This window comes from Dasypus novemcinctus, chromosome 10, assembly GCF_030445035.2.
Source record: "Dasypus novemcinctus isolate mDasNov1 chromosome 10, mDasNov1.1.hap2, whole genome shotgun sequence".
Lineage (NCBI taxonomy): Eukaryota > Metazoa > Chordata > Mammalia > Cingulata > Dasypodidae > Dasypus > Dasypus novemcinctus.
Genome location: NC_080682.1, coordinates 109,674,259 through 109,693,144, shown reverse-complemented (window position 1 = coordinate 109,693,144; position 18,886 = coordinate 109,674,259). Strand labels below are relative to the sequence as shown.

The 18,886-nt window shown below is 40.8% G+C and overlaps 1 protein-coding gene across 3 annotated transcripts in view; it reads right to left on the bottom strand.

The window, feature by feature from the left end:
- The window catches only part of ACER3 (alkaline ceramidase 3), a 194,232-nt gene extending 176,141 nt beyond the window's left edge, over positions 1–18,091 (bottom strand). The window contains exon 1 of one of the 3 annotated variants that reach the window (XM_058306016.2): positions 17,884–18,091. Coding sequence is in view for 1 of the 3 variants with exons in the window: in XM_058306015.2 (XP_058161998.1) it covers positions 17,884–17,986 (103 nt within the window). In the remaining 2 variants the exon portion in view is untranslated. The remainder of the gene's footprint in view (positions 1–17,883) is intronic. The other 2 variants (XM_058306015.2, XM_058306017.2) reach the window with 2 other exon arrangements.
- Positions 18,092–18,886: the final 795 nt, after the last annotated feature.

Here is an 18,886-nt window from a genome sequence, read left to right as displayed (position 1 = left end):
AGGTGTCCATCAACCAACAAATGGATAAACAAACTGTGGTATATTCACACAACGGAATATTTTGCAGCTGTAAGAAGAAAGGAAGTTGTAAAGCATATGACAACACGGATGAACCTGGAGGACATCATGTTGAGTGAAGCAAGTCAGATATAAAAGGACAAATACTGTATGACTGCACTACTATGAACTAAATATATTGTGTAACATAGAGTATGATTCCATTTATATAAAATGTAAATATAAATCTATTTATAAAGATGAAATTAGATTAGTGATTATGTAGGACTGGAGAAGGCATGTGTGGAGTTTATCTTTTCGAGTAATAAAATAGTTCAAAAATTTTTTGTTGTGATGAATGTACAACATTGTGATTATATTAAAAGTCATTGATTATACACTTTGGATAGATCATATGATATGTGAATATATCTCAATAAAACTGCTTAATAAATAAATAATTGCTCAAGAATAAACAGAAATGGCTGCTATGTACAGCACATGTACAGCTATACACAGCAAGGAAAACAGAAAGATTAAGAGGTGAAGAATTGGGAAACGGACTTGGTCCAGTTGTTAGGGCATCCATCTACCACACCAGAGGTCTGCAGTTCAAACCCCGGGCCTCCTTGACCCATGTGGAGCTGGCCCATGCACAGTGCTGATGCACGCAAGGAGTGCCGTGCCACACAGGGGTGTCCCCCACGTAGGGGAGCCCATGCGCAAGGAGTGTGCCCCATAAGGAGAGCCACCCAGCACAAAAGAAAGTGCAGCCTGCCTAAGAATGGCACCGCCCACACAGATAGCTGACACAACAAGATGACACAACAAAAACAGATTCCCATGCCACTGACAACAATAGAAGCAGACAAAGAAGAACACGCAGCAAATAGACACAGAGAACAGACAACTGGGGTGGGGGAGAAGGGGAGAGAAAGAAAGAAAGAAATCTTTAAAAAAAAAAAAAAGGTGAAGAATTTTTTTTTTTTTGCTTTTTGTTATTATTATTGAAATAATGAAAATGTTCTAATAATGATTAAAGTAATGAATGCACCACAATGTGATTATACCAAATATCACTGATTATACCAAATATCACTTTGGATGAACTGTATGTTTTATTAATATGTAACAACAAAATTGATTTGTTTTTTTAAAAAATTAGCCAGTGTGCACATAAACAGAGGAAGAAAAAAAGATTTTTTAAAAATCCTCTTGGATGTGTTAGCAAATGTCAAATAGTTCAACATACATGTAATCAGTGCCAAAGGACAGGAGAGAATGAGATAGAAAAAGATATCTGAATAAATGATAACCAAAAATGTCCAAAACTTTATGAAAGACATAAATTCATAGACACAAAACTGAAGGGAAATGATATGAGAGGAAACTCGGGTCTTCACACAGGAGTGACGAGCATCAGAAACGGCAAACATGCAGTTTAAATGCAAAGACAATTATTTTACCTTTTTCTTTTTATTTACTTATAACTTACTTGTAATACATAACTGTTGTGAGGTTTGAAACAAGTAGATGTAACACATGGAACAACCACAGCATAAAAAAACAAGGGGGATAGGAATATGGACCTTATTCTGTAAGTTTCTACATTTTCATGAAGCAGTCCACGAAGTGAGCTGTGAACAATTGAGGGCATATATTGTAATCCCTAAAGCAACCACTAAATAAGTAAGGCAAAATATAGTGAAAAAGTCAAGCGCAAAATGAAAAAGAAATTCTAAAAAATATTCAGATGATTTTTTTTTAAGGCAGGAAGAACAGAAGAAAAAAAAAAACAACTAAAATAATACCAGTAATATTTCTTTCTTAGAAGAGTTTGGGAATTTCTCTCTTCTCCATTCATGTATAAAAGTAAAACAAAACTATAACTCTAATGTATTTCTTGTTTAAACAGAATTTGAAGGTTGTTGATTATGTAACTCATCAGTTACCAACAAGACCAACGTGGGTGGAGGGTTAACAACTGAAAAGGAATGGCTCAAAGCTGGGCTCAGATAAGGAGTTGGCAGAAAAAGTAAAAATCACCTTATTTGGGTCCCGATGAGAAGCCTACCTGGCTCTGCACTTTGTTGCTAACCTGCTGAGAAATATGTACTTAAGTCCTTATACTGAAAGAATCTTCAGAGTTTTCAGAAAGTGTGTCAGAGAACTGTTTGGTTTTACTCTAGAGGCTACTGTGACATTCTGTTGATTTTTACATGCATAGTTGGATGCTGAGTTACAGAGGTAACTATTTGGGTTCTGTCCTGGAATGTTTCTGATTTTGAGAGTTTGATTAGGTTAAAATCTTAATCTGATTTGAGGTGAGAAATTTCTTCCTTGGCAGGAAATATGATTAACCCAATCCTCGCAGAGGGGGGCCTCCCAGACTGCAGGCAAACCAGCACTGACTCTACAAAACAACTGGTCTGTAATCTTTACAAATATCAAAGTCACACAATCAAAAATGAATGAGGAAATGTTCCAAAGTGAATGAGACTAAAGAGCTATGAAAAATAAATGCAACAAATGATTCTGGATTAGATATTTTTGCTATTAAGGGCATTATTGGGACAAATGAGAAAAGTTAAGGGTAAAATAGCTTAGAAATCATAATGCCACATTTTGGGAATACTATTTTATCTATCATCTCTCCTTATCATTTTGTATGAAAGAATAAATGAGTAAATGACAGTCATAAAAATACAATTCTTATAGCAGCATCAAGATTTCAACATGTATAATTAAGAGTTCTGTTTTGTTTTCTGACTCCAACTAGGCTCTTCACTTGCTGTTAAAAGAAGCTCACTCTGGGAGTAGATGTGGCTCAAGCATCCCACATGGGAGGAACCTGGTTTGGTTCCCAGTACCTCCTGAAAAACAAAAAAACAAACAACAAGCAAACAAATGAAAAAACCAACTAGGGGAGCCAATGTGGCTCAATGGTTGAGCATCAGCTTCCCACATTCGAGGTTCAGGGTTCAATCCCTGGCCCCAGTACCTCAAAAAGTTAAAAAAAAAAAAAAAGAATCTTGCTCTCAAAAGTTAAGTAACAGCTTATGAAAGAGCAAGAGCCCACATCTATGAGTCAAAGATCATTTACAGCTCCAAAACTGAATTATTTCAATCTTCAGCAACTACTTACTTTCATTGGGTAAAATACCTCTATTGAGTCTCATGAATGCATTATATGGATAAATATATTAAAAGATGCATATAATATTCCTTGAAATCTTCAGATGGAAGGGGCTATAAAATAGAAAACTGTGTAATTATTTTTAAGATCTCATCTTCCAAGTATAAAAGGTACAGAATAATTTGGCATACTCTGAATTTACAAAACAGTAAATCAAAATTGCCAAAACTCATTTTGGACGCTGTTTGTTATCTATATAACTGCATAACAAGCCACCTCCAAATTAATGGCTTAAAAAATGTATTGTTATCTCTCACAGGAACAGCATGAACAATAAAAGGTGCACAGGGATATAAAAGTATATGAAAATAGCTTGTTTTGGCAAAGAGAAGGAGGAAGGAAGATTTAAAAGTTAAGAATAAGTTGGATACCACAATGAGATACAACCATACATACATGAGAATAGCTAAAATTAAAAAGACTGATACCAAATTTTGGCAAGTATGTGGAACAAACACTGTGATTGCAAAATGATATAACCACTTTGGAAAAAGATCTGGCAGACTCTAATAAAACTAAATATGCACCCACCCTATGAACCTGTTATTTCCATCCTAGATATTTACCCAAGAGAAATGAAAATAAATGTTCACAAAAAGATTTGCACAAGAATATTCATAATGGCTTTATTTTTAATTACCAAAACCTGAAAAGTCAAGTATCCATCAACAGAAAAATGGGTAAACAAACTGTGATATATTCATAAAATAGAGTACTACTCAGCATAAAAAGTAGCTACCAATACACATAACATGGATGAATCTTAAAAACATTATGCTATGTGAAAGAAGATTCAAATTAAAGAGTAAGTTATGTACGATATCATTTGTATGAAGTTCTAGAACAGGCAAGTCTAATCTATGATGGAGGGAAAAATCAGAAGAGTAGTTTCCCCTGGGGGGAAGGGCTAAACTGGAGATGGGGATTAACAGGGAAAAAAGTATGAAAGAATTTTCTGGTTGATAGTATTTATTTTTTTAAGATTTATTTTATTATTTATTTTCTCTCCTCTTCCCTCCACCCCCGGCATTGTCTGCTTTCTGGGTCCATTCGCTGTGTGTTCTTCTATGTCCTCATGCATTCTCAGTGGCACCGAGAATCTGCGTCTCTTTTTGTTGCATCATCTTGCTGCGTCAGCTCTCCATGTGTGCAGCACCACTCCTGGGTGGACTGCTCTTTTTTCATGTGGGGTGGCTCAATGAGGGGCACACTCCTGGAGCATGGAGTTCCCCTATGCAGGGGACAACCCCCGCGTAGCATGGCACTCCTTGTGTGCGGCAGTGCCACAAGTGGACCAGCTCATCACACAGCCCAGGAGGCCCTGGATTTAAACCCTGGACCTCCCATATGGTAGGTGGACACTCTATCAGTTGAGCCATGTTCGCTTTCCTAACTGCACATTTTAAAAAGAAGAAAGGCTCAGGGGCTGAAGTCTGTGAGGTGCAGTATCAAGTTCTATCTGATCTATCCTTCTCCTTTTCCCAAAGAATGGCACAGTCTGAGGAGGGAGCTGGATGAGTTGAAACCATGGACAGAGAAGACAGCAAAGAGGGTGCTGGCTTTCTCAGAGCCCCCAGTAGCCACAGTAGAGTTGAACTGTGTAGATAAGAGCACAGACAAGAAGAAAGCAGCTGATCATCTGAAACCTTTCCTTAATGATTCTTCTCTCCAATTTGTGGGCAAACTGTTTGAGGCTGTGGAGGAAGGCTGAAGCTCTATGTGTTCCAAGTCCAGCAGTAACAGGAGTAGAAAGCAAGAGCTAAAGGAGGGAAGCAGACGTGGCTCAACTGATAGAGCGTCTGCCTACTATATAGGAGGTCCAGGGTTCAAACCCAGGACCTCCTGGCCTGTGTGGTGAGCTGGCCCACATGCAGCGCTGCTGCGTGCAAGGAATGCCATGCCATGCAGGGGTGTCCCCCACATAGGGGAGCCCCAAGCACAAGGAGTGCGCCCTGCATTGAGCCACCCCACACGAAAAAAGCGCAGCCAGCCCAGGAGTGGTGCCGCACACATGGAGAGCTGACGCAGCAAGATGACACAACAAAAAGAGACACATATTCCTGGTGCCACCGAGAACGCAAGTGGACACAGAAGAACACACAGCGAATGGACACAGAGAGCAGACAACGGGGGGGGGGGGGGGGGGGGGGGGGGGGGAAGGGGAGAGAAATAAATTAAATCTTAAAAAAAAAAAAAGAGCTAAAGGAGGTGTTTGGTGATGACTCTGAGATCTCCAAGGAATCATCAGGAGTAAAGAAATGATGGATACCCCATTTTGAGAAGGTGGAAGAGGAGGTGGAGGTGATCCCTGGGCCTCCATCAGAGAGCCTGGCATGCTGACCAAGCTCCCGATCCAACAGATGATGGAGGCAGCGACATGGCAAATCAAGGAGGGGGAGAAACAGCTGAGCTTCATTACCCCCTGCACTTCAGCCAAAGACTCCTCCCTCCTCTCAAGCAGAGCACTTCCAATTGGCAACACTACTCAGCCTTCTCAGGCTGCCACTTGGATGAATGATGCAATTGAGAAGGCAAGGAAAGCAGCTGAACTACAAGCCTGCATCCAAGGCCAAATTTCAAACTCTGAAGGTGGAGTTAAAAGATCAAACTAAGCCTATACCACTGATCCCAGATGAGCACGGTCGCACAGTGGATGCAACAGGCAAGGAGACTGACCTGACACACTGTATGCCTACTCTGAAGGCCAGTATTCATGCTGTGAAGAGGGAAGAGTTCAAGCAACAGCCAAAAGAAAAGCCATCAGAAGACATGGAATCCAGTATCTTTTTTGACCCTGAGTCTCAATTGCCCCTTCCCAGTGCCAGAGATGCACTTTTTTGTTGTTGCTGTTCTCAAAGTGATTTTTTATTACTTCAACATTTTGGTTAATTTCTTCTGCATCCTCCATTTTATGCTTGTATACATTTATTAGATAATGTTTCAAATTATATATGAATATATTATTAAACACATACATATTTAACATGTGTGTCATTGCTATTGACTTTTCTAACACTTTTTTTATTTAAATTAATAGATCACAAAGAATGTTAAATTAAAAAAATAAGAGGTTTCCATATAACCCACGTCCCACCCACTCTATCACTTTTGTAAATTGGTATTTTTTTTGAAGATATATATATCTCAAAAATGTTACATTAAAAAACATAGGTTCCCGTATACCCCCCACCTCCCACACCACTCCTCCCATACCAACAATCTCCCCCATCATTGTGGCACACTCATTGCACTCATTTTGGAGCACTGCTGCACCATATAGATAATAGTTTACCCTGTATTTCACACTCTCCCCCAGTACATTCAGTGGGTTAATGCAGGATTTATAACGTCCAGCATCTGTCCCTGCAGTATCATTTAGGACAACTCCAAGTCCAAAAAACATTCCCAAATCACATCTCTTCTTCCCTCTCTCTGCCCTCAGCAACTACTGTGACCACTTTCTCCACCTCAAAATTAATGAGCTAAATACCCATATGAGGCGGGGGGATCAGCAAAACAAACCCAAGAAGGTAGAAGTAAAAGTATAATAAAGAACACTAATCAAAATAAATTGAAAACAAACTTAAAGCCACAGATCGATTCTTTGAAAATGAAATAAAATGTACAAACCTGATCAAGACTGATCAAGAACAAACATTCAAGGAATAACCAGTTCCAGTCTTAACAAAAGCTCTTCTGGGAAACAGAAAAAGAGGTTTTACTTCCTATCTCATTTTATGAGGTTAGAAAAACAAGGACAATTTGATCAAGGAAAATTATAGCTCAAACTCAGTCATGAACACAAATGGATAAATCCTAAAGGATATACTAAAAGATCCTCTTCAGTCATGGATAATAAGGATAATATTACCGTGACCAATTTGAGTTTATCTTAGGAGTGGATAGTTAATTTAATAATAGAAAATCACTCAATGTAGTATACCCTATTAATAACTTAAACAAATCATATTGCAACAGATGCAGAAAAACATTTTTGAAAACTCAATATCCGTTTATTATAAAACTCTTAGGAAATTAGAAACAAATTGTGAATGTTATCCTGATACACATATACATATAGTAGGTAATCAATAGGTAGATAGCTGCAAATGACTTAAATTAAAAAATTATTTTATGTGCTCCACTATTTGTCCATTTGGAAGAAAAGTAAAATTTCATATTGCTTTTATTTTTTTTTTAAGATTTATTTTTTATTTATTTCTCCCCCACTCCAGTTGTCTGTTCTCTGTGTCCATTTGCTGTGTGTTCCTCTTTTGTCCGCTTCTGTTGTTGTCAGTGGCACAGGGAATCTGAGTCTCTTTTTGTTGCATCATCTTGCTGCGTCAGTTCTCCATGTGTGCAGCGCCATTCCTGGGCAGACTGAACTTTCTTTTTACACTGGGCGGCTCTCCTTACAGGGCACACTCCTTGTTCGTGGGGCTCCCCCACGTGGGGGCACCCCTGTGTGGCAGGGCACTCCTTGTGCACATCAGCACTGCACATGGTCCAGCTCCACACGGGTCAAGGAGGCCCGGGGTTTGAACTGCAGACCTCCCATGTGGTAGATGGATGCCCTAACCACTGGGCCAAGTCCACTTCCCATATTGCATTTAAACATCCAAGTTTTACATTTTCAATGTCTTTCCTTCCCAAATTAGATGACTTTCTTTAGTTTCCTTAATATAAACAATATTTATGGATAAAAGCAAACCATAATTATTACAAAGCATGGTTTGTTTAAATTATATAACTAGATTCCAATTCAACTAATATTTATTGAGTACTTAGTATTTATCAGGCACTTCACTGTGTGCTTTCATATATATCATGCCATTTAATTCTTATAACCCTAACAATTAGAATTATTTGGGCTAAACTTTCATTTAAATGTTTACTATTCTATATACATCAGCTCAGTGAGGATATTCAAATTACCTACCACTTGAGGTATTTGTCTTCCTTTCTTACCCACACACTAAATACAATTCCACTGAAGAAAATAAAACCAACCATTCCTTCCATCACATGTGACCAAATGAAAATTCTTCATATTAATATCTTGGAAGACCTGGATAAATGATAAGTGAAGATCAAAATGCACCCAGTCTTTGAGTATATAACTAAGCTCTCATTACTAACTAGAGTCTAAAAGTTTGATTTGAGCTTGTGAAAGGTATTAGGCAAATGAGAATGAAAATTGTTTCTAAAATGAAAACATAATAAATTCAATTTTAAGTTCAACTGAGTTCATTATCCAGGTCAATCACTTTAACTTCTGGATATATATATACACACACTCATATATATGTTATGTATATATATTTTAACTTCTAGATATATATATACATGTATAAACATACACATATAAAAAATTTGCCATTTAACCATTTTTCGGTGTACAATTCAACGGCATTAACTACTTTTCAATGTTGTATTGCCATTACCACCTTCCATTAATAAAATTTTTCATCCTCCCAAACAGAAACCCCTTTACCAAGTAAGCAATAACTCTCCATTCCCTGTCCCTACCCCAGCCTCTGATAATCTCTAATCTATTTTCTATCTTTATGAATTTGCTTATTCTAGGTATTTCATATAAGTGGAATCATAAAATATCTGTCCTTTTGTGTCTGGCTTATTTCACTTAGCATAATGTTTTCAAGGTTCATCCATGTTATAGCATATATCAGAATTTCATTCCTTTTTATAGTTAAATAATATTACATTGCATGTATATACCACACATGGTTTATCCATTCATCTGTTGAAGGACACTTGGGTTGTTTCCACCTCTTAGCTATTGTGAATAATGCTGCTTTGGACATTGCTGTGCAAATATCTGTTTGAGTCCTGTTTTCAATTCTTTGTAGTAAATACCTAGAAGTGGAATTTCCAGGTCATATAATAATTCTTAACTTTCTGAGCAACCATCAAACTGTTTCCCACAGCAGCTGCACCATTTTATATTTGGACCAACAAATAAAGGGTTTCTATTTCTCCACATCCTTGCCAACACTTATTATTTTTCAATTCTTTAGTGATAGCCATCCTAATGTGCATGAACTGGTATTTCATTGTGGTTTTGATTTGTATTTCCCTAATGGCTAATGATGTTGTGCTTATTGGCCATTGATTTATCTTCTTTGGAGAAATTCTATGTGCGTCCTTTGCCCAGGTTTTAACTGGGTTCTTGGTCTTGTTTTTGTTTTTAGTAGTTCTTTCTAAATGCTGGATATTAAGCCCTTATCAGAAATTGATTCCCAAATATTTTTTCCCATTTTGTAAGTTGTTTTTTCACTTTCTTGATAAAATCCCTTGATGCACAAAAGTTTTTAGTTTTGATGAAGTCCAATTTAGCTATTTTTTATTTTGTTGCTGGCGCTTTTGGTGTCACATCTAAGAATCCATTGTCTTAGGATTTCCCCCTATGTTTTCTTCTAAGAGTTTTATGGTTTTACTCTCATATTTAGGTCATTGGTCCATTTTGAATTCATTTTTGCTTATAATGTGAAGTTAGGGTCCATTTTCACTCTTTTTCATGTGTATATCCAGCACTATTTGTTGAAGAGACTATTCTTTCCCCCTTAAAAGGACTTGGCACCCTTGTTGAAATCAACTGTCCATAGACGCGTGAGTTTATTGCTAAAGACTCAATTCTATTCCATTGGCTTATATGTCTCTCATTATGCCACTACCACACTTTTTTTTATTACTGCAGTTTTGAAATAAGTTTTTAAATTGGGAAGTATAAGTTACTTTAGTTTTAATAAGTACCCTTTCCTTGTATTCCCAATACCACATACACACATACATCACAGCCCTAAAACAATTTACTGACATTCCTTGACTTGCATACATTAAACCTAAACTCTTCCATGCATTAAATTTGGTCCTTCATTTGGCCTTCACTCTTCAGTTGATTTATAATGTTTTTGAGCTCTAGGTTACAGGGAGTGCTGCCTGCCTGTCAGTGATCTTCAGGAAGTGGACTGTCTTCCTTAAGGTGACAGGGACGTCACCTCTGCCACCCCAGAGCCCCAAGACCAAAAGTGGCCTGAAGCATGCTCACTTACTTGAGACTACCATTCAAGGAAATGGTGGGTCAGAAAAGGAAAGAAAAAGAAAGGCTGCAATAGCTTTACCTTATGTGATAAGTGCATGGCAAAGGCAGCTGACTAAAGCCTCTTTTAACTTGTGCTGCAATGGCAAGGAAGGACAGACCTCTTTACCCCATCTAAGTGAATATCAATATAAAGGTATAAAGAATGGGGATTGCCCGACTTTCCTTCTGCTCAGTTCCTGGGACTAAGATTGGGTGAGGGGCAGCAAACCCATAAAAAAGGATGACACCTAGCTTGAAACACCCTACTCAAGGGTACAAGATGGCTAAATGGTCAAACTAGAAGTTACCATTCATTCCCTCCATCCATGAAAGTCTTACAAACCAGACTGAAACCATAATTAGGAATTTTTAAATATTTTTTGGCTTTCTGATTAAAAAAACTGTCCCTAATAACATAAAAATTTTTGGATATTCTCCTTTCAAATACATGTTTAGGACTAATTTCACTTAAAAGTAGGAAAGTGCCTGTTTATTCATACCCCTACTAGTCTATTAGCCCCTTGAACAAAGAGACTGCATCATATACAGCTTTGCATGCTAAGTCCGTAACAAAATAGGTATAAAATAAATGTGTTGAATAAATGAAGCGGTCTGAATAATTTTTAACTAGGCAATTCTTTTCTGAGGCCATAATTAAAGCTTAGAATTCTCTTTCATCTCCCTTTAGATAATATCTCCTTCTTTAAACCAACAGCACCTGAAATTCCACTTGGTAGAAAGAGTTGTCAGAACTACATTTGAATACCACTCTTACCACTTAATTTTGTGATGCTGAGTGTAGTAGTTTGATATTATTGATGAATTTCAAAAAGAAAGATTGGATTATGTTTATAAATTGATCTTTTCCTCTGGGCATATTAGATTATATTGGATTCATAAATTTCCTTGATTAAGTAATCATGTAAACCTCTTGTGCCAGTAAGGCATTGAGTTCCCACCCTTTGATGGGTGGGGACTCACAGATAAAAGGCATGGCAAAGGACAGAGTTGAGGACTTTTAATGTTGGAGTTTTGATGTTGGAGACTGATGCTGAAGCTAGAGCCCTGGGAAGCGAGGAACCTAGAACCCAGAGAGAAGCAAGACTCTGGAAGAGAGGAACCCAGGAAGCCTGAGCCCTCACAGATATCAGCAGCCATCTTGCTCCAGCACATGAAAATAGACTTTGGTGAGGGAAGTAACTTATGCTTTATGGCCTGGTATCTGTAAGCTTCTACCCCAAATAAATACCCTTTACAAAAAGCAACCAACTTCTGGTATCTTGCATCAGCACCCCTTTGGCTGACTAATACACTAAGCAAGTTACTTAATTTTTTGAGTCAGTTTCCTCATCCATAAAATGGGGATAAAACCACATACTTTATAGGAACATTCTGAGTATTAGAAATATATAGACATTCTTCACTTTGTAGAATTCCAATATGCAGAAATATTAGTTACCATGGTTTAGAAGTAATAAACACCAATTCCCCAACAAACCAATTCAAATTTCAGTTACCACAGTATATTAACTATGAATAACTTCATATAGTACTAACTTCACTGCTCAATCTTCAGGCCACAATTCACTACATAAATAATAGCTGCGCATCATGATCAATGATCAGCCACGTCACTTCTTTCAAAGTCTGCTGGTGATTAGTCACTGCATACTTGTTATTCAGTTCACACACAGAGAGCAAAGCATGCATTGTAGTGCCTCCTTGTCTCCTAGTGATAAGTTCATATGACATTTTGCAAAAATGGACATTCAAAAGAGGGAACTGGCCAATGACAATGAAAATGCAGCAAAGAAACAATAAGTGATAGGTTGAAAGTGACATCTCAATTGAATGTAAACAGAATTATAGAAGAAATAGCTACCATAGGAATGTTAACACCTCTGCTATTCAAAGGATTCTAGGTATGCAGCCAGTGGAACTCAATGACTGGCAAACATTAGCATAAATGAGGAAAGTGGTTGTGGTAAAAAGAATGTGTCTCAGAAGTGACACTGGCAAAAAAAAACTTTGCACTAAAGGAACTTTCTGAGATAATTCATAATATTGAAAATGCAAAGGCTAAAATGTTGAAAGCTGATCCAAAAGTAGAAAGGAGTATAACAATTCCTCAAGGCATAGAAAAGATACTCACTCCATATCATAAGTTATATGATAAGAAAAAGTTAAAAACACTGTCCAAACTACTCTTGGTAAGTTGTTATACAAAGAAATTAAACATTTGAATTCTTGATGTTTCTAAGCCTTTAAATCAGTGTACTAAAATATTAATTTTACTGTGTTCTCATTTCCCTACGCATTATAACCAAGTTAAGAGAGTTCTTAATGTTTTAACACACGAAAAAAATTCAAGATCACAGAACAATTGTAACTTTTCCCATGGATTATTAAGATGACTTTGTCTGGTTTCAACTTGCACAGTCATCTGTATGCGCCTATACTACTGTGAAAAATGAGAACTGCCCGTACCTACATCTTTTAGCACATCGAGGTACTTATTATTTTACAACTAGAAGAGAAACTCTGTTAGAGAAAACCAGTGCTCACTGGAACAAAGAGACTGAGGATTGCAGGCAGGAAATTTACTGGGAAGCTCTCCCAACCGGAGATTAGACTTCAGCCCCCCCACCAGTAAGACAGGGGTCTGAAGAGAGACTTCAGCCCACTTGTGGAAGGTGCAGATGTGAATTCATACAGTACAACAACAGGCAGGGAAATGTTGGTCCGTGGGGAGGGGGCTAGAATCCAAGGATAGCCTGTGGTCAATAAGGGGCTATAAAAGTGACTTCTTCTCGTGCATGGCTTGAGGATAGTGGGCTAGAAGGTAGGGTATTCGTGGAATGTGGGGGTTCTGGTGGTCCGGAAGGGATGAGCCTCCTTTTGAGTGTATTATCTTATTACTCCTTCTCAGGCTCCTGGAAGCAAGAACCACACAGCCCACCCTAAATTTCATGGTTAATTCCTATCCTTACCACAATTATGGCTCTCATTCTCCTCATAGCAGCAGGACCATACATCTTCCATGAATAACTCAGTTTATCCAGATAGCCATCCGAAATGTCACCCATGATCATGTACGTGATCTTCTGCTGCAAAAATACGGTGCCAGCCACCCAGCCAGAAGCTACAATATCTGAACGCCGAAAAGGGAACAATAACTGAATCCCACAACACCTTCCCACTCTCCCTCTCTACCCAACCATATCAAAAAGAGTTGGGAATGTTAGCCCCATTTAGCAAAATAACCCCCCACAAAAACCTCGTCGGTGCCGGTAGGTCTCCCCTGCCCCAATAACAGATGACCCCAAACCCCCACCCCTGTCCCTAATCCAACAGGATGTACCAAGCACCTGTGCAATCATAAATGAAACTTGCTTTATATTAACCAAACTGGGCAGGTAGAAAAAAATCTTAAAGTCTTAAAAGGAAAACATGAAAATCAATCCTTTTATCCATTAAAACACCATTACTGATAGTATTGCTGCTGCTTCTTTTTGGTCCTTGTCTCTAACAGCTTCTTGTCAGATCCATACGCCAAATCATACATTCAACAACTCAGGAATATGTGAATGGCATCTTTTTGCTACATGAACACCAACACCAACCTCTTCAGAACCAGCAATCAGAACCCACTGGACAGGACGGAAGGGAACCCTTCACCGCCCCATGACAGCAGGAAGCAGCCAGACTGAGTGGACGTCCCGAATTCCCTCACCCTTCTGTTCTGCCCAGTATTCCCATTACTTAAGGCCGTCATCATATATTCCAATCGGTTGAGCAAAGCTGCCTGCGTGGGAAGACAGTATCTTCCCCGCCCAAGAACGAGCCATATCACTGTAGGGATAGAGTAGATAAGGACCGTCATCCCTTTCAGGTCTGGAAGAACCCCTGCATTCCAAGAATACCCTACCTTCTAGCCCGCTACCCCCAAGCCATGCATGAGAAGAATTCACTTTACAACCCCTTATTAATCACAGGCTATACTCCAACTCTAACCCCCTCCAAATGGACTAACGTTTCCATGCCTACTGATGTACTGGATAAATTCACATCTGCACCTTCCGCCAGCTGGCTGAAGTCTCTCTTCAGAAGACCCCTCCACATGCTGGCGGGGGAGCTGAAGTCTAATCTTCAGATGCCCTCCGTTGGGAGAGCTTCCCAATAAATTTCCTGCCTGCAATCCTCAGTCTGTGTCCTAGTGAGCACCATTTTTCTTTAACAAACCCTCTACCTTTCCCTGACCATTATAAATTGCTCAAACACACACGAATTTGAACTGATCTCGAATGAGGTGAAGAAGATAGTTTTTCAGGAGATGAAAGTGACTGAGGACCACAGTCTTACTTTACATGCAATTCCCCAAACGTGTCTTCCTTTTACCCAAAATACATACACTTTAATGATGAAAGCTAAGCTGCTTGAAGAGTTACTCAATTTGTTCTTTGTGATGGTACAGTATTTCATGTCCTTAGCCCTTGCATGCAAAGGCAAATAATGAATGTATGATGAAAGTATTGATGGGGAGGTAGTAAGATGTAGTAGCTTTAGAGTTAGGCCTCAAACTTGAATACTACTTTTGCACCATTTATTAACTATGCAGTCTTACATAAATTACTTTTCTAAGGCTTCCAAGTACTAATCTGCAAATGGGGATAATAATACTACTTCCTTTTTGGGATTACTATAAAGGTCAAAAGAGATTATATGAAGTGCTTAACAAATTATTGCACATAGTAAGCATTTAGAAATAGCTATTAGTACCGTTATTATCCCTAATATTACTATTAATGTAAATATTTTTTAAAAATGATAAAGGTGCATTTATTTTAAACACATAATTAATCAACATAGCTTACAAAGATCAAATTCCTCTACTCCAAGATATGATAGATATCCACTTGCTGTAGTTAAGAAGACTTGACCTCAAGTTCCTCCAGATAATTTTCTCTCAAGATACATGCACAAAGGGCTGCCAACATTCACTCAAGCTCTTCTTGAACCCCCTCTAAGTCCTATGTCAAAACCCTCCCTGCAGTCTGCTCAGAGTTTCCTCTTCTGAGAACATTGAGAACAAATGCCATTTCCCATTTCTCAGAGCTATCTACCAGAAAGTAGTATCTTGTTCTCTCACAGGCCACATGACTTAACTGCCAGTTTTCTCTCTTAATTCTAATCCTTAGTTCCTAAACCGAGAATCATTATCATATATGTAGAGTCATAAGGCAGCAAGAGATCTAAAGGCCAACTAAGAGCAACTCTTTTCTCTACTAAACAATTAATTCCCCATAAAATAGTCATATGAATTAATTGAGCAGTGTTTGCTTTAACACTGTTGGGGATTGAATTGTCCCCCACAAATATGTCAAAAAGGATGTTTAGGTTCCAAACCCTGGTCCTGTAGGTTTGAACCCATTTGTAAATGGGACCTTTGAAGATGCTAAGGTGTGTCCATCTGAATGAAGGTGGGCCTTAATTCATCCGGCTTAAGTCTTTGTAAGCAAAGAAACTGTACATGGTACAAGAAGCAGCTGCCAAGGGGAGAAGCCAAAAGCTGGAAGTCAACTGAACCCGAGAGAGAAAGGAGAAGATGCTTCCATGTACACTGCCATTTGACAGAAAAGCCAAGGACCAGAGGTCACAAGCAGCCACCACCAGAATGCCAGGCTACTAGGGGAAAGCATCACCTTGCTGACACTTCAATTTTGGACTTCTCTTAGCCTCAAAACTGTGAGTCAATAAATTCCCATTGTTTAAGCCATCCTATTTCATGGTATTTGTTTTAGCAGCTAGGAAACTAATATAAACACATGCAGTGACCGAAAGCCCTTTACTTCCAAAGCCACCCATTCCATGACTATACCATTTGTTATCAAGTTTTTCCTCATGTTGAAGCAAAATCTCTCCCCTTATCGTTAGTTTCCACACAGAGGCCCTTATTCTACATTCTAGAGAAATACAGAAAGTTTAAATGCTCTGTATGACAGCCCATCCAATATTTGAAGACTCTGAGTTTTTCTTTTCCATGTTACACATTTCCATTTCACAGAGCATAGTTTAAAGTCCCTTTCCTCATGGTTGTGGGTCTCTGGACCAAGCATGGGTTTGACAACATGCTCTAACAACAAGTTGGTAAAATGCTTCCTTAACAGCACTTGGGCTGCCAAGAAATTACACTCCAATTCTTTTGCCTGTATCACTCCATTGTTATGTAAAAACTATTAAACTAGTAATTTAGGAAAAGTGACTCTCAGCCTATATTGTAGTTTAAAGGGAATGGAACTAAAATCCTGAAAACTGCAAAGAGCTCTGCTTTCTTTTTTAAACTTATTTTAGTCAATTACTGGGAGCAGAAGAAATAGAATCAGCTGGCACGAAACCCTTGCGTCTTTCCTACAAAGCCAAAAACGCATGCCCAGGAGAAGGACCCAACAATGGGAAGGATAGCTAAGAACAACTTTGCTTCCTGTCCTGTGGAGGTGGACCCTATTAAAAGAAGGCAGTAATAGTTAACCAAAGAATCGTCTCTGCGCCTTGCCAAAAGCAGATACCTGAAAGATCAAACATTGTGCTTCCAAAACTTGACCACAGCAAACAAGGGAAAAAGTAACAGATTTTTCCTGTGTTCTCTTAGTTGGCAAGAGAGGAAACACGGAGGAAAAAACCGTGACCTGGCCAGTAGCTGGATGAGGATTCTGCCCCAAATCCTTAGAATGTGCAGCCGGTGGAAACAGTGTCCTAAGATGACCTGTTACCCCTTCTATCCCATTAGGACACAGAGTGGGGCAGGAACTTAGTCCCTTGTGTCCTTGGGTGCCTGGCACAAAGAGGAAGGTTCAGACGAGGAGCCTCCCTTGCAGTCCTGGTGCAAGGAGATAGCTGAATAGTCTATGGGAGAGTGGGTGATCTCTGTACTCTGAAGATATCTGGGGTGGGAGTGGTATGGAGGGGGCTCTGACACCGGTAAAACTGTTCCCTGGAGGTGCCTGAAGTGACCTAATAAGAAAAGAGAAAGAGGAAAAAGGAAGGGAAAGACCCACGAGTTTTCACATATTTGGGGAAAGATTAGGCCAGGAACTGTCCCCGTCTGGTTAGGGCGGTGGGCGCAAGTAGGAGCAGGTGTCCCGGGGCTTCGTTTAAATGAGCAGAGTCCTCCTCCCAGCTGCCCCCACCCTGCCCCCGGCCTGCCCCACGCGGCGCATCAGGCAGAATTCCCACTCCCACTGCCACTCAGGCTCTCCTCTCAGGTCCAGCAGGGGCTTCCCACGCCCCTCCCGCCCCCCAATCTTAAGAGCGCCCTTCAGACCCCAGCACTCTTCACCTACACACTGGATTTCCCGATCCCCTCCTCTCATCTGCAGCATCCACTCCTCCCCGACCCCGGGCTCACCCCCCGCCACCCCCCGCGTCCAGGCCCGGCGCCGCCCCTCCCGGCCAGGTTCGCGCTCGGCCGCGTCCCGCCCGCTCCCGCGCCCTTCCCCTGCCTCGCCCGGCGTCCCCCTCAGGCCGGGCGCCCGCGCGCCTTCCCTTCCTGCCTCAGGCCGGCTGCCCGGGTGCCCGAACCCGCACTCACAGAACTCGGCGATGTACCGCGTCACGGCGTAGTTCTCCTCACACCAGTCCAGCGTGGAGGTCGTGGGGCCCCAGTAGCCCGCCCGATCCGCGGCCGGAGCCATGGCTGGCTGCGCTGCCTCCGCCCAGGCGAGCTCGCCGCGCTCTGCCCCGCGGGCCCCAGGCCGCCACGGCCCTGCTCGCGCGCGCGGCTCGCGCCCCGCCCTCCCGCCTCGAGGGGGCGGAGCCGCGCGCCTGGGCGTGGCCGGCCGGGGGCGGGCCCGGCGCCCGCCCTGAGCCCGCGGGGCGGGGAGGTCCCGCCCCCCGCCCACGCCCACGCCAGGCCGCCCGCGGTGGGGGCGAGGCGCTGGGCCTGCCCGGGGCTTCGGGGTTCCCCTGCCAGCTACCTCGCCTTGTGGGGATGAAAGGGAGTGACTCAGGAAGGAGGGAGTGACTTAGACTGCGGGCAGGGGTGAGCTCTATCCAGAAGCATTTATGACGCCCTTGGTTGTAAAAACCTGTGCAGAGATGCATCTCAGTGCCATAATAGACCGCAAACCTTAAAGGGAGTCCAGAAACAGAACGCTTCCAGACCCCGGCTTCCGGGAAATAAAAAGAGATCTTCTGATAGACTGTAAGGGTCTCCTGGGAACAAAGGAAAAGGTCAGCAACAACACAGGAATGGGGTGAGTGGGAGATCCTAAAAAGAGAAGGCAGTGAGGGCACTGAAGCAACGTTTGCCTGCTTCGCAGTATGGACTGGCAAGCCCAGAGCTTTCTACCTTCTCTCTATAATTGTGTGCTCCTCTCCAGGCAACCAACTGCATCCAGACTCAAGTCTAATACTCTAATATATATATTATATATATATATATATTCTCCTTTTTATTTTGTTGTTTTCCTTTATCTTCTATATTCTTCCCCAACCCCCAAATGGCTCCCTCATCTGTCTGCTCGTTGTCTCTGCTCTTAGGAGGCACTGTTAAGGGAATCCGTACCTCCCATGTGGGAAGTAGGTGCCCAACT